At 46.5% G+C, this 15000-nt stretch overlaps 5 protein-coding genes across 5 annotated transcripts; 3 read left to right on the top strand and 2 right to left on the bottom strand.

Annotated features, from left to right (window-relative positions):
- Window positions 1-696: 696 nt before the first annotated feature.
- On the bottom strand, window positions 697-1712 carry N7478_004683 (flavin adenine dinucleotide pyrophosphatase; the record flags this gene model as incomplete). Its single annotated transcript, XM_056920897.1, has 3 exons — window positions 697-1327; window positions 1407-1573; window positions 1635-1712. The coding sequence occupies 3 exons, from the start codon at window positions 1710-1712 to the stop codon at window positions 697-699; spliced, it is 876 nt and encodes a 291-aa protein (XP_056778934.1).
- Window positions 1713-2098: 386 nt separating this feature from the next.
- Window positions 2099-2825, top strand: N7478_004684 (GMF family protein; the record flags this gene model as incomplete). The annotated part of the gene is made up of 4 exons (XM_056920898.1): window positions 2099-2101; window positions 2199-2298; window positions 2428-2558; window positions 2634-2825. The coding sequence occupies 4 exons, from the start codon at window positions 2099-2101 to the stop codon at window positions 2823-2825; spliced, it is 426 nt and encodes a 141-aa protein (XP_056778935.1).
- A 2253-nt stretch (window positions 2826-5078) lies between these two features.
- Window positions 5079-5474, bottom strand: N7478_004685 (uncharacterized protein; the record flags this gene model as incomplete). Its single annotated transcript, XM_056920899.1, has 1 exon — window positions 5079-5474. One exon carries the CDS (start codon window positions 5472-5474, stop codon window positions 5079-5081), a length of 396 nt encoding a protein of 131 aa, XP_056778936.1.
- Window positions 5475-8833: 3359 nt separating this feature from the next.
- Window positions 8834-10047, top strand: N7478_004686 (uncharacterized protein; the record flags this gene model as incomplete). Its single annotated transcript, XM_056920900.1, has 3 exons — window positions 8834-8994; window positions 9100-9888; window positions 9963-10047. The coding sequence occupies 3 exons, from the start codon at window positions 8834-8836 to the stop codon at window positions 10045-10047; spliced, it is 1035 nt and encodes a 344-aa protein (XP_056778937.1).
- Window positions 10048-13287: 3240 nt separating this feature from the next.
- N7478_004687 (uncharacterized protein) lies at window positions 13288-14873 on the top strand (the record flags this gene model as incomplete). Its single annotated transcript, XM_056920901.1, has 4 exons — window positions 13288-13780; window positions 13838-14064; window positions 14127-14383; window positions 14444-14873. 4 exons carry the CDS (start codon window positions 13288-13290, stop codon window positions 14871-14873), a joined length of 1407 nt encoding a protein of 468 aa, XP_056778938.1.
- Window positions 14874-15000: the final 127 nt, after the last annotated feature.

Here is a 15000-nt window from a genome sequence, read left to right on the forward strand (position 1 = left end):
GGGCTTTCGCAATTTGCACGGTGACTGCCGACCCTTGACGCCAACCTCGTCTCATGAATTTTGATTCCCCTTTTGTTCCGCCGATTGTTTTGTTTTTTATTATCATTTGTCTTTTATGTCTCTTTTGTTTGCGAAAGATTTTTTCTTTTTTTTATGTCATGGTCACCATCTATTTATCTATCATCTTGTTCGTCTCGGGATGCGAGACGACCCGGCTGTCAATATAACTCCTTCCACGATGCAGGAGTCCTTACTATCAAATCATCCATGGCGTGCTTTATATTACATGTAGTAGATATTGGCCAAGAAATTGAGGGCTGGGTATTTGCAATTGATTCAATTTTAACATTGTGCATCTCATATGGCTTTATAGATGCCTATAGCCTTGGAACGACCTCAATAGCCCTGGAGGTATACCGTATCATCTACAGTGCTCATTAATTTATTAGTAGTCACCAAAACAGAAAGGCAAGACTATATTTCATATGCTTGGCTACATTTCATATGCTTGGCTACATTTCATATGCTTGGCTATATTTCATATGCTTGACTATATTTCATATGCTTATAATCTAAAGCCAAGTCGAAACAACATCTAACACTCAATCCAATCAGACTGACAGAAAAAAAAAGATATCAAACCATCATCGCTATTATACAAACCTCCCCAAAAGCTCTAAAGCTGAAACTAGACTTCTACTGACTATAAACCTGATCTCCCTCCGGAACATCCAACTCATCTTCCTTCGAAACCCTCGTTCCCTGCACACCAGCCTCAACCTCTTTAACCAAACTCTCGATCAAATCCTTATCAGTCCCAACAAGCGTAACAGTATTCCGCTTCTTCCCCCACCTTGGATAACTACCAACCTTGACACCCTTCGACTCCACCTTCTGTGCAAGTGTAGTAAGATACGGCGCAACCGCACTCTCCGGCAAAGGCGTACTAATCATCAATCTAAAAGTCCCCTTACCCTCCGGATCAGAAAGACGAGGAACCAAAGAGGGCTTAAGGTTCTCGAGCAATTTCTCAAAGAGTCGCGGGACACCGGGCAGAATGTGTACGTTTCCATTTACGACGGCGACGGGAACCCACATGTCATCTGCGACGAAGACGGCTTGCTGATCTGCGGGGATTTTGGGATCGAAGGGGAGCTCGACCATGCGGAGTTTGGCAGTTAGGCCGGGGGAGGGGGTTTCCCAGTCAAAATTCGGTTGGAGGGGGTGTGGGCGGGAGAGTGTCTTCATGCGTTCGAAGGCTGGTTTGTGGAGTTCGAGTTTTAGGTTGAATGCCTTTGCGATTGAAGAGTAGGTTATGTCGTCGTGGCTGGGATGTGTTAGTGGCCTTTTTTCTTTCCTTTCATTTATGATTTTGAGGGTTGATTGAGTGGAATGGGTATACGGACGTTGGACCAATTCCTCCGCTTGTAACGACGAAGTCGTAGCGTGAGCTCATACGGCGCACAGCCTCCATGATATCCTCTTCATCATCGGGGACGACCTCGACGCGCTTCAACTGTATGCCGAGGGAGAAGCAGAATTTAGCGAGGAAAGGCGAGTTGGTATCGATGGTCTGAGGGAGGCATTGTCAGTAAGGTTGTTTTGGAATTGTGTATGGTGCGAGTTGATCTGACCTTTCCGCCCAGGACCTCGTCGCCGATGATCAGGCATGCGGCCGTGTGTATGAGATTGGTGTGTGCGGCTGATGTCATAGCGGCCAAGTTCGATATCGGGTTCAGAGACGGAGAGGATAAAATTGGACTCGCTGGTCTTGCTAATGGGCGTGATATATGGCGAGTGAGTTGGGATAGACGGCTCAGCATGAATGCAGATAGTATTTACACGGCGATAGAGAAAGAGAAGGAAAGTGGAGAGGAGAGGAGAGTCTGGAATTGTGAAGGGGGAAGGACGGAAGTGGGGGAGGGGAATACTCCGCCCGCATTTTGATCACGACGAGCTGTTCCCGCGTTTGTCGTGCGTTGTCCACTCAACTTCAACAATTATTCGATCAAGTATTAATTTGGGCCAGACTAACTTATCGCGACAGCCTTTCTATACATTTGTTGGAATCTATATCTTTGTCTATCTTTATATCAGCATGGTGCGTTGCCAGTGTCGCATGTGCTTTCCACAAGACATGCGAGCTGCATGGGACTCAAGCTTTCAGATTCTCAGCCAAGCTAACTAACCCCGTCCAGTCCGAATCACGATTATACTCTTTCTCTCCGGAGACCAAGGAGCAGCTGCGCAAATTCCGTCTCGGCACATCGAGAGCCAAGAATGCTCAAGCTATCATCTGTACGCCCCGCCTTCAGCCTCAATCCACCAAGTCATAATACTTCCAGCCTTGAAAACGACATGCGTTCAATATGAACCACTGAAATTTCTGTTTCTTGGACCTCTCTAACTATTTCCTCAACCTACCAGATATCATTGATGTAAAGAGCCAAGAGATCCGTCCCCAGGACGGCGAGGTCTACTCCAAGATGGAAGATCTAGCTGACGATCTCCCCGAATCATCACCTCGATACATCCTCCTCAGCCATCCCCTGACACTTGTAAGTAAATCACTACTATTTCGGGTATTAGTACAAAATCAGTACGAACAGCACTAACATAGCGGTGTGATATAGAAAGACGGCCGTCTCTCAGTCCCTTACGTCCTCCTCTACTGGCTGCCCGAGAACTGCAATCCATCACAGCGTATGATGTACGCCGGTGCGGTGGAACTGATGCGAACAGCCGCCCAGGTGAACCGAGTGGTTGAGGTTGAGACAGACGAAGATATCACCTCTATCGCGGATAAGTTGACAAGCTCCGATTAAACGACAAATACGGCTGTGCTCCATGCAGGGCAGGATTCATTCATATACGGGTAGCGTGCTTGGGGAGATGTGTTCTAGAAACACATTCCGGGCTGGAATCTTGTATAAATTGGGCGTTTGGTTCCAGTAGTATACCACTACCATTGGATAATGATAATCCAAATACTCAACTGCTTGTGTGCTGCTTTGGAGCCCCACTGGACATATCAATCCACATTACATAGGTAGTCAGCGGGATCCTTTCAAGAGCCGAGATCGCTCGGCTTTCTTCCGTGAACTACTCGATCTATCACATTGTGAATGATTTGCAACGGTGCCGCCTGCAGCCCCAGTCACCTGGTGAACTAGCAGGGGTTCAGCTTGAAAATTCCGACTCTGCAATTGCTTAATTGGGACGTGTTGACTCGTGGATTTACTTGGACTAGTCATCTAATCCACTGTAATGAAGCGCCGAAGAACCCGAGAAGCTAGTTCATCCCTGTCATAGGTAGATCTCCACAAGTGTATACCGTATACCTGTTGACTCGTAAATTCAATATTTGGAATTGCAAATCGTACCGTCTACCGCCACTCTCAATGGCCAGCCACCTCGCATTCAGCCCCAGTATCCATTCTGTATGTACATACATCCATACCAGGTATGGTGCAATCCAAGCTGACTCCATTCCCGAGGTCATATATTACAGCTACAGTGGTTCAGTGGATCAGATCACGAACTATAGCTCAAGTCTACACGAGCATCAACCCCAGCTGACAAGATGAACCATCCAACAATATCACGATGATCGACCGCTATTTCCTTTGCTCGGCCCGGAAATCTTCTCCCTGTGGCTTACGATGTAGATCTCATCAGATACCCTGGTCCAATAGCCACCATGACTTCATTTGGCCCGGGCAAAGGGATTCCCAACTAGAGAAATTCATTGGTTCTCCGGGGAGCTCTGATCGCCGAACTGCGTCCCCGGGCCCTTCCCCTCTCTTTTCTGTTCTCACTCATCTTTCAAACTTAGATCTTGTCGGTGCAACTCCATGATCCACCGTAGCATTCTAGTCTATTCTAGTTAATCAAGAAAACAAGACAAAAACCAAACCCAGGTATTGGTGGCTTTGTCACAGCTGACGAGAAGAACATTCTTGGTACACTGTATTTGTATGGGGCACTTAGAACACGGAGTTCGCCGGACTGGGGACGGGGGAAGTAAATTCCTATGGTTTTAACTGGTTTCCAAGTTTCCATCCATTCTATCATGCTTATACTGCTCGTGGCCACCATTAATTAATAACAAGTGAACATCACACCATGTCGCTTGCTCTGGGGGATATCCGGGAGTTTAAATTAATTTGCACGCGTACTTCATGCTTCATGTGGACGCCATCTACGCGATGGCGTCTGTAGGTGGTAGCGAGAGATACCATCCAGAAACTTGAACAAGCTCAGGCTGTATCAGTGGCAAATGTATAGTGGGAGCGTGTGACCTTTTGGTTAGAGGATTCATCTATTAGATGGCAAGACGGACACACCTAGTGCGTAGACAAGATGCGCTAAGAACTAGAAGGGTAAGTGTAGAAGGGAAAGAATGCATGAGGAGGGGGCGGATGTCCAGCTGGACAGTGCCAGAGGAATGTTTCTGCAATGACGGAGTACTTCATGTACATGGAAAGTCAACTTTGTAGTATTGACGAATTCTGTATCTCAAATGAACTCCGAGTGCAGATATAAGAATAAGAATAGTGGAAAGTTTGAAGATAGTACAAACCGTAGAACTAAATAACCAAATAACCAGGAATTGAATTGAATCGAATTGAATTTCAACGGCCAGGGTTATTTTACTCACTATAGGTTCCACAGTTTGGCCTTCGTGTTCACACTATCCTCAGTACAAACTAGTTAGTGCCTTTTGCAGCCCGTATCAGCGACCGAGAGAAACTATTAAACCTAATGCACAAATCACGATCGAACACCACAAGTCCACAGCATATTGTACAGTAAAGATTAATTGTGCAACCACATCCATCCAACCACATCCATCAAACCACTCACAGCCAACAAAGCACAAAGACAAGAGACCAGACCCTCACCGTGAACTGACCACCTAGTAGTCCATACTCTACTCCACTAAGGTCCACTACAGAGCAATACAATACATACCCGTCCGTACAACGCTCGATCCCCCCCCCCGGAAGCGAACCCATTTCATGGGCGACGGACCAAAAAACCACATTTCCAACACCGCCAGGATCAAGCCAGCAAACTCACCAACCCTCTCGACCCGCTGCTCTGGGCAATGAGCGCCCAGCACCAAGGACGAAAGTGGATACCTCCCCCATCGCTAGGACCCCACCGCTGGATCCCGGCGATCGGTGTCGGGGCGAAGGAGTTGTCCCAGGGAAAACGCCGCCCGCATTTATCTCCCCGTTACCAGTGGCCAGTGGCTGACAGGGAAAATTTCCATCCACAGCTGCCCATGCTTCTTCCACCGCCTCCGGTGTCCGAGTCCCAGGTGCACTTGAATCTGACCCAGCAGTTCCCCAAAGGCACTGACCACCCTGACGAACTGTCCTGCCAAAGCTGCTCGGTGATTTCCAAGGTTCCTTATTCCCGTCCGGTTTCCGGGGCGTTGGGTCGGCGGTGTGGATGGTCGCAGACATAGACACGGTGGCCACTGCAGAACATCTGGAGATTATTGTAAATCATTTCATTGCATCTATCAGGAGCTCTGGAAATATTCGGAGAAGCTCGGCTGTACGTATTATACGCGGAGCCATGAGGGCCGTTTCTGAGTCTAGCTCGTGGCTCGGACGTGAATACTGGGCACTGAGAGGGCCTGTACAGCTTTACTATACGGGGGATGGGGATAGTGCGGGCCATGTAAAGTAATAGTAGCCCCAAGCTTGAATGAAAAGAAAACATTAAAAAAAATTTAAAACCACCACACATGTTCTTCTCTCTGCTGGTGTGACCTTCCATCACAGTGTCCACTTCCTTGCAGCAGGGGAAAAAAAAAAAAAAAACTCGACAAGGTAACCTCCCAGAACCCCGGTCGGAATCCATCAGGGCGCGTCACAGACGGGAAGACTAGAGTTCAGTCGCACGTAGTGGGACCGTTGGGTAACGAGGGATAAATTAAATATGGAAAGATCAGCCATTTGTTCAGGAGTCGCAGTTTTGTACTGTAATTAGCCTGGGTTTCTCTGTAGTACCTTGGCCAGTGTCCGTACAGTAGCCCCAAAGTCAGATTTGCCTTTTTTACCCAGATCGATTTCAACGATCTGGCCCGTCAATTAAATCATGAAGGAATGAGAATGAGAATTTGGATTTGGATTTGAACTTAGGACGCATTTGTACTTTTCCGTATTTGGGTCCAAATTGTCGGGGTTGGGAGTTACGGAAGCTCACGGTTGGAAGGACCAGGACCAGGTTCATACCAGGGTCGAGGTAAATTTCGTCAGGACCCGTGAGTCTGGGTCGTTATGTGTCTGGCCTCCTGATATGCACGATGATGTTCTTGAAACTATGTACGAGGTATCTGAGCTCCGTACTCCGTACTGCCTCTGTAATTCTTGTTCTTGCTTAGTCTGCTAGTTGCGATCTCGTGGAACAGGGGGGGGGGGGGGGGTTTGTGGATGCCACTTTTTGGTTTCTTTTCTTTTCTTTTTCTTTTTCTGTTCTTTTTCGTACTTTCTTAATTCTTAGGTCCATTCTCGTGTCATGCATCATGCATGCTGGGCGTTTTTGGTCACTTTTTATTTTATTTAGTCTTGTTGAGTTGGAACGGCCGGAGATTAGTAGCTGCTTTTATGCAAATTCTTTTTGTAAGTAGAGTACGAGCTTTGTACTCTGTAGAGAGTATTCTATACTCCGTGCATAGTGGACACAAAACATCGGGGTATTTCGGTAAGTTAATTACGAATCGGGGATAAGCTGGAGCCCTGATGGGTATCATGTTTTGTTTAATCTATAAGAATATTCAAAGCCTTTGGATACCAAAGATAGTTCTTGAGTATCGTTATCAAATCAAATGGTATCGTAGAATCTTCTCTCATGTAAATAATGGCCGTTGAAGGAAATAGTTCAATGAAATATGTGCTTTTTGCACGGACTGCAGCCTCGTGAGGAGCGAGAGGCGGACTGACAAATCCTTGAAGAAAGTTCACCGTAAACTTTGATACTTCATCCACTTATTACCTGGATTAAATTGCAATGGAGAGCCAAAGATATGGGGGATGATATTGTCTTTTGTACGGTTCTACAGTTCTTTTTTTATTTATAACGCCACTGTAGTTGTGTTCTTGCTGTTCTGTACCACGCACAGAGGTATTCTAAATATTGTACACAAGAGCGAGCCTTGTAGTTGAAGAGGGTCGAGCGCACCAAGGCGCTTTAGTTTAGAATGGCATTGTTCTCCTGAATAGTCCAATCTTCATGTTTCCGGACGAGCCTGACGAGTTAGACATGTCCCCGTATGTAAAGAAACGAATAGACAAAAAGAAAGAAAGAAAGAAAGCACGGGTTTACTTATTCGATGAACTGAAGATCGTCTCGTCATCTCGGAGAACGGCCTTCCCAATCCTTCGATCCCCACCGTATACTCCATAAATTATGACAAACGATGATCTCGCCCTTTGATCGTCACTCATAATTATGTATTTTAGATTCCAGACCCAGGCATTAACGACTTCCTCCCCATTTACTATTCCCCGCTCCATAGCCAATTAACTCCATCAGGTAACGCAGCCGAAAGGACACGGGTACATCCGTCTGGTTCGCTGGATCCCAAGCTGTGCCCACTTGGACCAGGCCATTGATCGGCAGACTGGCGTTAATGGTTTCATGCTCGATTCTTTCTCCTTTCCAAACATCGCAAAAGCCCCGTGTATCGGGAAGCGCTGGCCAGGGAGAGTTTATAGTGGGTATGACGGCACTTGACAGTTGGCCTTTAGGAAATTTAGAATAATAAGAGAGAAAAAAGTACGACGTTCCAATGCGCTGGGACCATATTTAGACTGGTGCACAGAGTCGAGGAATTAAATTCCGTACTGTCAGCTTCGTATTTTATCAACTTCACTTTCTTCTTTTGTTCATGGGCTCGGGGTTTGAGCCAGGAGCAGAGGAAGTGGAGAGGAAAGCCTAAATAGCGGGAGTATCATTGGTGTCTTAGGGGAAGGCCCACCTGCCAGACGCAGAGTCCGGATCTCATCTGATGAAAGTTGTTATTTATTTATTTATTTATTTATTTTATTTTGTTTATTTAAATTTCGATGGGATTATTCAGTAATACAGCAGTGTTATCCGATGTCATGTCCTCCCCGACCATACAAGTACCCCATTGTCGGGTCCCCCTAATAGGCTTTCCCACCTGTAACTAAAACCAAGACTAAACCAAAGTCTGGAAGTGATATCCTGGTCCCAACAGGCGCTTTTCATTGATTACCGACAATTTTGGTACCTTGTATACTCCGTACATTGTACATACACTCGTAACCCATACCGACCCAACTGACTGGAAATGCCCCATGTGCCCCAAGCTTTGCCTCCATTTTATTTTATTCTCTATTATTAGTTGGAGTATTAGTATTAGTATAATGAGCTCTGCCTCTCCTCTCCTCCCTCCCTCTTCTCTTTTTCCTTCGTCAGAGGTGTGCTTTTTCGACTGGCACGACTTCCCCCCTTCTCTTGTCCTTCAAATCCCTCCTGATAAAGAGAGAGCTCTGTTGACCTGGGTTCTTCTCAATTTGCACTGTTCCTCCCCGCTGGGTCAGAAAATCCCAACTCGCTGGCTCGGGTTCTTGTGACGACACCCTAGGCACTAAACCCGGTGGCACCTCGAACAAGAAAATCAACATACACTACTCCAACCTGCTGCGATAGGATATCTACACAGAGACTTGAAAATTATATGGAATGAGACTATCTGCCACTCTAATTTACATCGATCTGCGACCGAGCATTCGCCATTGCATTCCTGCGCCACCTGCCAATCGCATAAGGCCCACCCGAGATTCCTATCATGTCTCCGCAAGATAATCCTGGTCGCCCTGACGGTGACAAGCCTGAGGGCTTGTCAAAATACTTGAAGCGCATGAGAACCGTCTTGCGACCGCGCTCAAGCTCGAAGCGCCAATCTGTGGCTGCTCTACCAGATGTGCCCGCCTCGTCCAGCGCTCCAGCGTATGATTGATCTACCAATTCCCGTGGCTGGCTAATACAACTGAAAGCCAAGCGCATCGCATTTTGAAACAGCTTCGCTAACATTTTTACTTTTTATTTTTTTAGTGCTGCCGCCGCCGTCGCTGGCACCACCCCACTCCCAAAGTCAACCGGCGCTGAGCCCACCATGCTCACCGACTACAGCACCGTCCAACAGGAAAAAGCCCGCGCCCTCTTCACCAAATACGGCTTGACTCTAGAACCGGGCGAGTGGAAATCCCCAACAGATCTACAGTTGACCCGGGTCACCAAACCCATTCGCATGCGAGTCCGCCGTACCTGCCACCGCTGCGAAACCACCTTCGGCCCTGACAAAGTTTGCGTCAACTGCCAGCACCCACGCTGCAAGAAGTGTCCTCGCACTCCACCAATCCAAGAGAAGGATCCGAAGGAATACCCCTCCATCTCGATCTCGAAGAGCAAAATCCCCGAGATCCGCGCCCAGCATGGCGGTCTTGCCTATACGCCTTATCTCCGGTACACGGGCGATCCCAATGCTCCGCTGACGATGCCCTCGCGCTCTGGCAAGGATCTTGTCAAGAAGAATGTGGGGCAGCGAGTGCGACGTATCTGTCACGGGTGCGATACGATATTTGCTCCTGGCTCGAAGGAGTGCGCCAATTGCAACCATGTTCGTTGCAAGAGATGTCCGCGCGAACCGCCGAAGCTTGATAAACATCCTGATGGATATCCGGGGGATGTTGATCCGCCGAAATTGAGGCCCGATCGGACGTTTAGGAAGCCGCGCCAAAGAGTTCATTACATATGTCATGTCTGTGAGACGGGTTACAATGAAGGAGCGAATACTTGTGGAAAGTGCGGACAGGCTAAATGTTCGGAAACTATACGAATTCCGTACGTATTCTCTATTTTTATTTCTATTTCTTTAAGACAAGTTATGAAAAGTACTAACCTGACATTCTTTACAGACCGAAGAAAATCAAACGAGAGCTCGATCCAGAAATACTTCGGCGGGTCGAAGAAAAATTAGCAGGCCTGAATATACAACAGTGAGGGCGCTCCTGTACAGAGCCATCACTCGCTCTCTGCTTCGTTGGCATATTATTTTCTTTTTTTTGTGATTTTGGTCTTCAAGTTGTTTCTGTGCGGGCCTCCGGGCCTCGTCTTCGATTACTGGTTTTTCGTTGCGACCATAGCAGACAAACATACACAGTGGGATGTTCCTGATCCCCTGCCAAATATGGGACTAGTCTTTCATTTGCCTAACCTTTTTTACCCCTCCTTGCACCTTACAACAATATCTCCAACGCGGCCTACCATACCTGCTTCCAAGATTCCTGGCACGTTCTAAGTCACACCACTCCGTATGGTATTCTGATTCAGGTAATTTCCAGCTAGCCGGGATCCCCTGAACTCGGAACTAAGCTGCTAGTCTTTACTTTCCCGCATATGACTGTGTATGCGGCAGGGATTCCTGGACAAGGTAGTATTCAATTCAATCACGTCCACCCTAACGACACACAATCTGCGGTCGGGTTAATCGCTCCATCCTTCGGGGAAAACACACTTAATACCTAGTTTAGATTGTGTATCGGTCTCCAATTTTGAAGTCTCCTATCCTTATCATTTGGAGATCTAAACATTTCACAGTACGGAGTACAGCGGGGCCTTCGCTCATCATTATGGACCTCGTAAGCGGGTCCAACGGTCTGGATTCCTGATAGGGCCAGCATGAACACCCGTGGTCCCATCTTTAATTAAATTCCTTTCGGAACCTTTGCGAATCGATATCATAGGAGTTATACCGCCAGTTTCACGTTCGAACTACTCATACTCCCCGGCATCATATGAAAACTAACTACCGAGTTAAGCTATTGATAGTTTTCTCATTTTTGAATCCACATCATGACACATGCCACAATTACCATATCTAGGTATCTCTATATTCATTATTCATATTCACATTGTATACCTGACAGATACCGCCCTTGCACGTAACACAATTGAACATAGAACCACCCTTGAATCATACAACATCACCTCATCTCCTAAAGTCGCGCACATCCAAATCCCGACGCACAACAGGCCGAAATACCCGGACAAAGTATAACATCCATACTAATTCAAACCCCGGAATACACTAAAGCCACGGGGCAAAACTTAAACCAAACAGGCTCGTGAATGTGAACTCATATCCCCATTCCCAAACTTGGACTTGATTGCCACGTACGTGGCCTCCACCGGAATAAAATCCAGACTGAATCCACGGACTGTTAACGGACCGACCCGTTTAAAAAGTGGACATCCACAACAGTAACCTCGGAACCAAGAACCAGAACTTGAAAATACCAAGCAATTCAAGTAGGTAGACGCCATCGCGTCATTTCGGAATTATGCCTGCATAGTATCTTTTACATCTAAATCCACAAGTACAGATACATCATGTACATACATAGACTAAATAGTTTCTATGATGCAGCACCTACTGCGATGACCCCCACATAAATCCTCCAGGAAGATATGCATAAGTCCCAAAATCGAAGGATGCAGCAATACTCTAGTTTCATTAGGGCCCAGGGGCAGGGTATAGGCTCCATACAGCAATCCACCGAGACTCGGATACTCCACGGATACTCCACTAAGAATAATCCTAGAACCGGATGTTGGAAATATTACATTCCGAAAACAAGCTGTGGGCTTTGAGCTCCATTGGCTCGGCGTTATCGTCCATGACTCTGGGAGACGCCATTCCCGGCTCCGAGGATAGACGGTGGTCGGACGCTTTGGCCTCATCCTTCCTATTTGGGATGAGCTTGTGGTGGGGATGATGGGTGGGGTTGGCATGGCTGGGTTTGGTTTTTGGTTTCTGTTATTAAATGATACAGTATGATGGCTGGAGGGAAGTAGGCGTACGAAGTAGGAAACGATGGCTTATTTTAAATTTCACACCTTTCAAGGTTTTTGTTCTTGCTTACGAGGTACGGAGGCACGGTAAAAAGGACTAGCACCGATTTTACGGAATACAGTTCTTTGGTACTGACAGTGTCCAATTTTGATTGAGTCGGGGGGCTACCGATGGCAATGCAAGCCTCGTATCTATCTTGATAGCATCGGTGAGCAAGCACGTTGCACGGAAAATAAGTACTGTACCTCGCTTATAGAATCGCTGTTTGTGAGATGTTTTTCATTTATCCTTTTCTGTACGAGTACTTCCTACCGAGCGTACTATGTCCGATAACCACATACAAAGTACATTACAGAGTCCAATTCAAGAATATAAAAATAATTCAGTATTTCAATGGAACATTGAATATACACGCCAGCAAAACTTTGAAATGCCAGGATATCCCGCTGTCACAAAGACCCCTGCAGACAATCAGCGACCAGACCCAAAGCCCCGGGTCGAAGCTACGCAGGGAAACCCCAGTGTCCGTAGGCTTCACTGATACTCAGTGCATATTTTAAACTTTAAACATTAGGAGTTGATGTATCGCGCATCTCTCGTTCTAAATAAAGTAGAATAGGCTCCCTTCCTAGCAAGGGTTATTTTCAGGCAAGGGGACATCAGCTCAGAAATTCTGAACCAAACCCTCGGGAATTTCAATCCCAGCTAGTTCAAATGACAATCAAAGTGGCTGGACATGATGGACCGGAACATCAATGGGCCTTAACGGTCAACTAACCCGATCGAGAAGATCCTTGACACATCTCGATATTCCACCGAAACGTCCCGCATCCTTGATTTTGAATCTCCATAATAGGGACTTTTGGTCTACTCCAATTCCACAAACTGGGAATAATCCCCGTAAGAATTCATTCTAGCGCTCGATTCGGGCTAGAAGCGAACGGGTTAATACATGATAATTCTCATAATCATACTTATGTCTTGTACCTTTGTCGTATGTATGTGTTGTCTGGAGGAAAATCCTGCATCCATCGACTTTTTAATCCCTGTCAATACTGTACATACAGTTCTCCACCTCCTGCTTCGCTCTGAGCTCTAAGACTGACTGCCCATTTTTATTCAGCTTTTGACTAGGCCTTTTTGAGCTATTCAGAGATATGCCGATGCAGAAAGCGGCGTCGGCCTCTAAAACTAGATACGGCAGTCGAGACGGGAGTACCCGGACTGGAGCGATAGTTCGCCTATTACAGGTACTGAACTTCCACCGCCTGCCTGGTCGCCCTTATTGTCGCATGTATTTCTTATATCGAAGTCCTAATAGTTTAGAACTCTTATCCGTCGCCAACCCGAATGCCATATACCCAGACTATACTCCCTTACATAGGAAAATGGAGCCGGCTCAAGAACAACTCGGAAGAGCTTTAGCCCCTTTAAGCCGTAATTTAGGGACTTCGCATCCGTCGGTGAGCGCGGACCGTGTCGCTCTGACGTATCTCGTGCCGTGGGATTCATTCGCGCAGGACGCGTTTGAGACTTTTCGACTAGCAGATATTAGCCACAATGTTCCGGTCAACGATGAAAGTGAACTATACACCGTTGGAAATGAGTTGGGGCTGTCTGGAAGATTCGTACGGAATCTTTGCGACCCGGTAATGAAGGCGCTAAAGCCGCTCCCTGGTATGCAGTCGATGCGATTCGCAGATTTCCAAGCGCTGTCTCGTTCAAATGACACTGTGCCTGATGTATGTTTTGGTCTTATTTCGATTGACCCATCTGTCGACAATGTATGTCTGGCCGGCGAACTGAAAACACCATGGACTGTCGAGGATACTTCTCTCCATCTCAATACCCCTAGATCCTATCATCTCGAATATCTCATCGGTTTATTTAACATTATTTTCTATGCGGACTAAAGAAGCTCCACTAATAATTCCTTAGGACGAGTCGTTGCTCAAATGCGTACATCTTCGCTTCGTTTCGCGTTTCTGTCAACCTACAACTCTACAGTATTTGTAGAAAGAACCGCCGATTTGTGTTTCCGTCTTTCCGCGCCAATCAGGCGAGATTCATTACAGCCATCCCTCCGCCAGCTCTTTGCGGGTTTCTGTTTGATGGCCTTTTCTGGCTCCAAATACCGTGAAAGCCCATCCTTCAATCCTAGAGTAGTAAGATAATATTTTGTCTATATACTAGATAGGAAGTATTTGCTAATATATACCTACAAAAGCTACGAGGGCCTCCACCTATACGGTCCTCATCTCGGGGGGAAAGGACTCCTGACTACCCAACTTCATCGTCAGCAAACCAGTTACCTTCAATTACACCAAAGAGCGTAATAATCTCCAGCGCGGACGATTCCCTAACAGTTGTTAACTGTACGCGACAACTATCAGACCCACGGATCACCTCTAAAGGTGTCTGGCTTGGTGAGCTTAATGGTAACTCCGTTATACTTAAATGCTGGAATGTCGAGAATGTTGAGTTGTAAGTCAGAATATATTCAGAATCTTCTATTGATACAGTTTGCTAAAGTACTTTATCTAGATTTGAAACAGAAGCTGGCGTTTATGAACGGATTTGGGATAGCACACCACATGGAATCCATCTTTTCAGTAGATGGTTAGCAAGAGGGGCTATTATTTGCTCCAGTGTCTTCCCATTTGGGTTTGCATTGATTACAGAACCCAAAGATGGATCCCGACTCGACGAAATTTGGCATACTCTCTCGGAGACTGAACGAATTTTCATTCAATCAGAGTGTCTCATCGCCATAAATGCTCTCCGCCAGGTCTCAGTGCGACTCGACGACGCAGGACAACATAACATTCTGTATAGCAGAGATACGCGAACGGTCACTTTGCTTGACTTTGAAGTCGCACAGAATGTCGAAGCTAATACTGTGATTCCTGTCCATTATGAGATGGAGCGAATTTTCAGGCGAAACTTTAGATTGGGGCGTCCAATCGGTGGATGAGATGGCCAGGTTGCTAGCACATTTCTGTTGTGGCATTCAAGGAAGTTTGTATTGATATTGCTTCTCTTTTTCCTTTTCCTTTCGGTTTATGTATTAGCTCTTAGCACTTCAGTAGTTGAACTTTTAA

This window comes from Penicillium angulare (assembly GCF_028827245.1).
Source record: "Penicillium angulare strain IBT 27051 chromosome Unknown utg000004l_segment0_segment0, whole genome shotgun sequence".
Taxonomy (NCBI): Eukaryota; Fungi; Ascomycota; class Eurotiomycetes; order Eurotiales; family Aspergillaceae; genus Penicillium; species Penicillium angulare.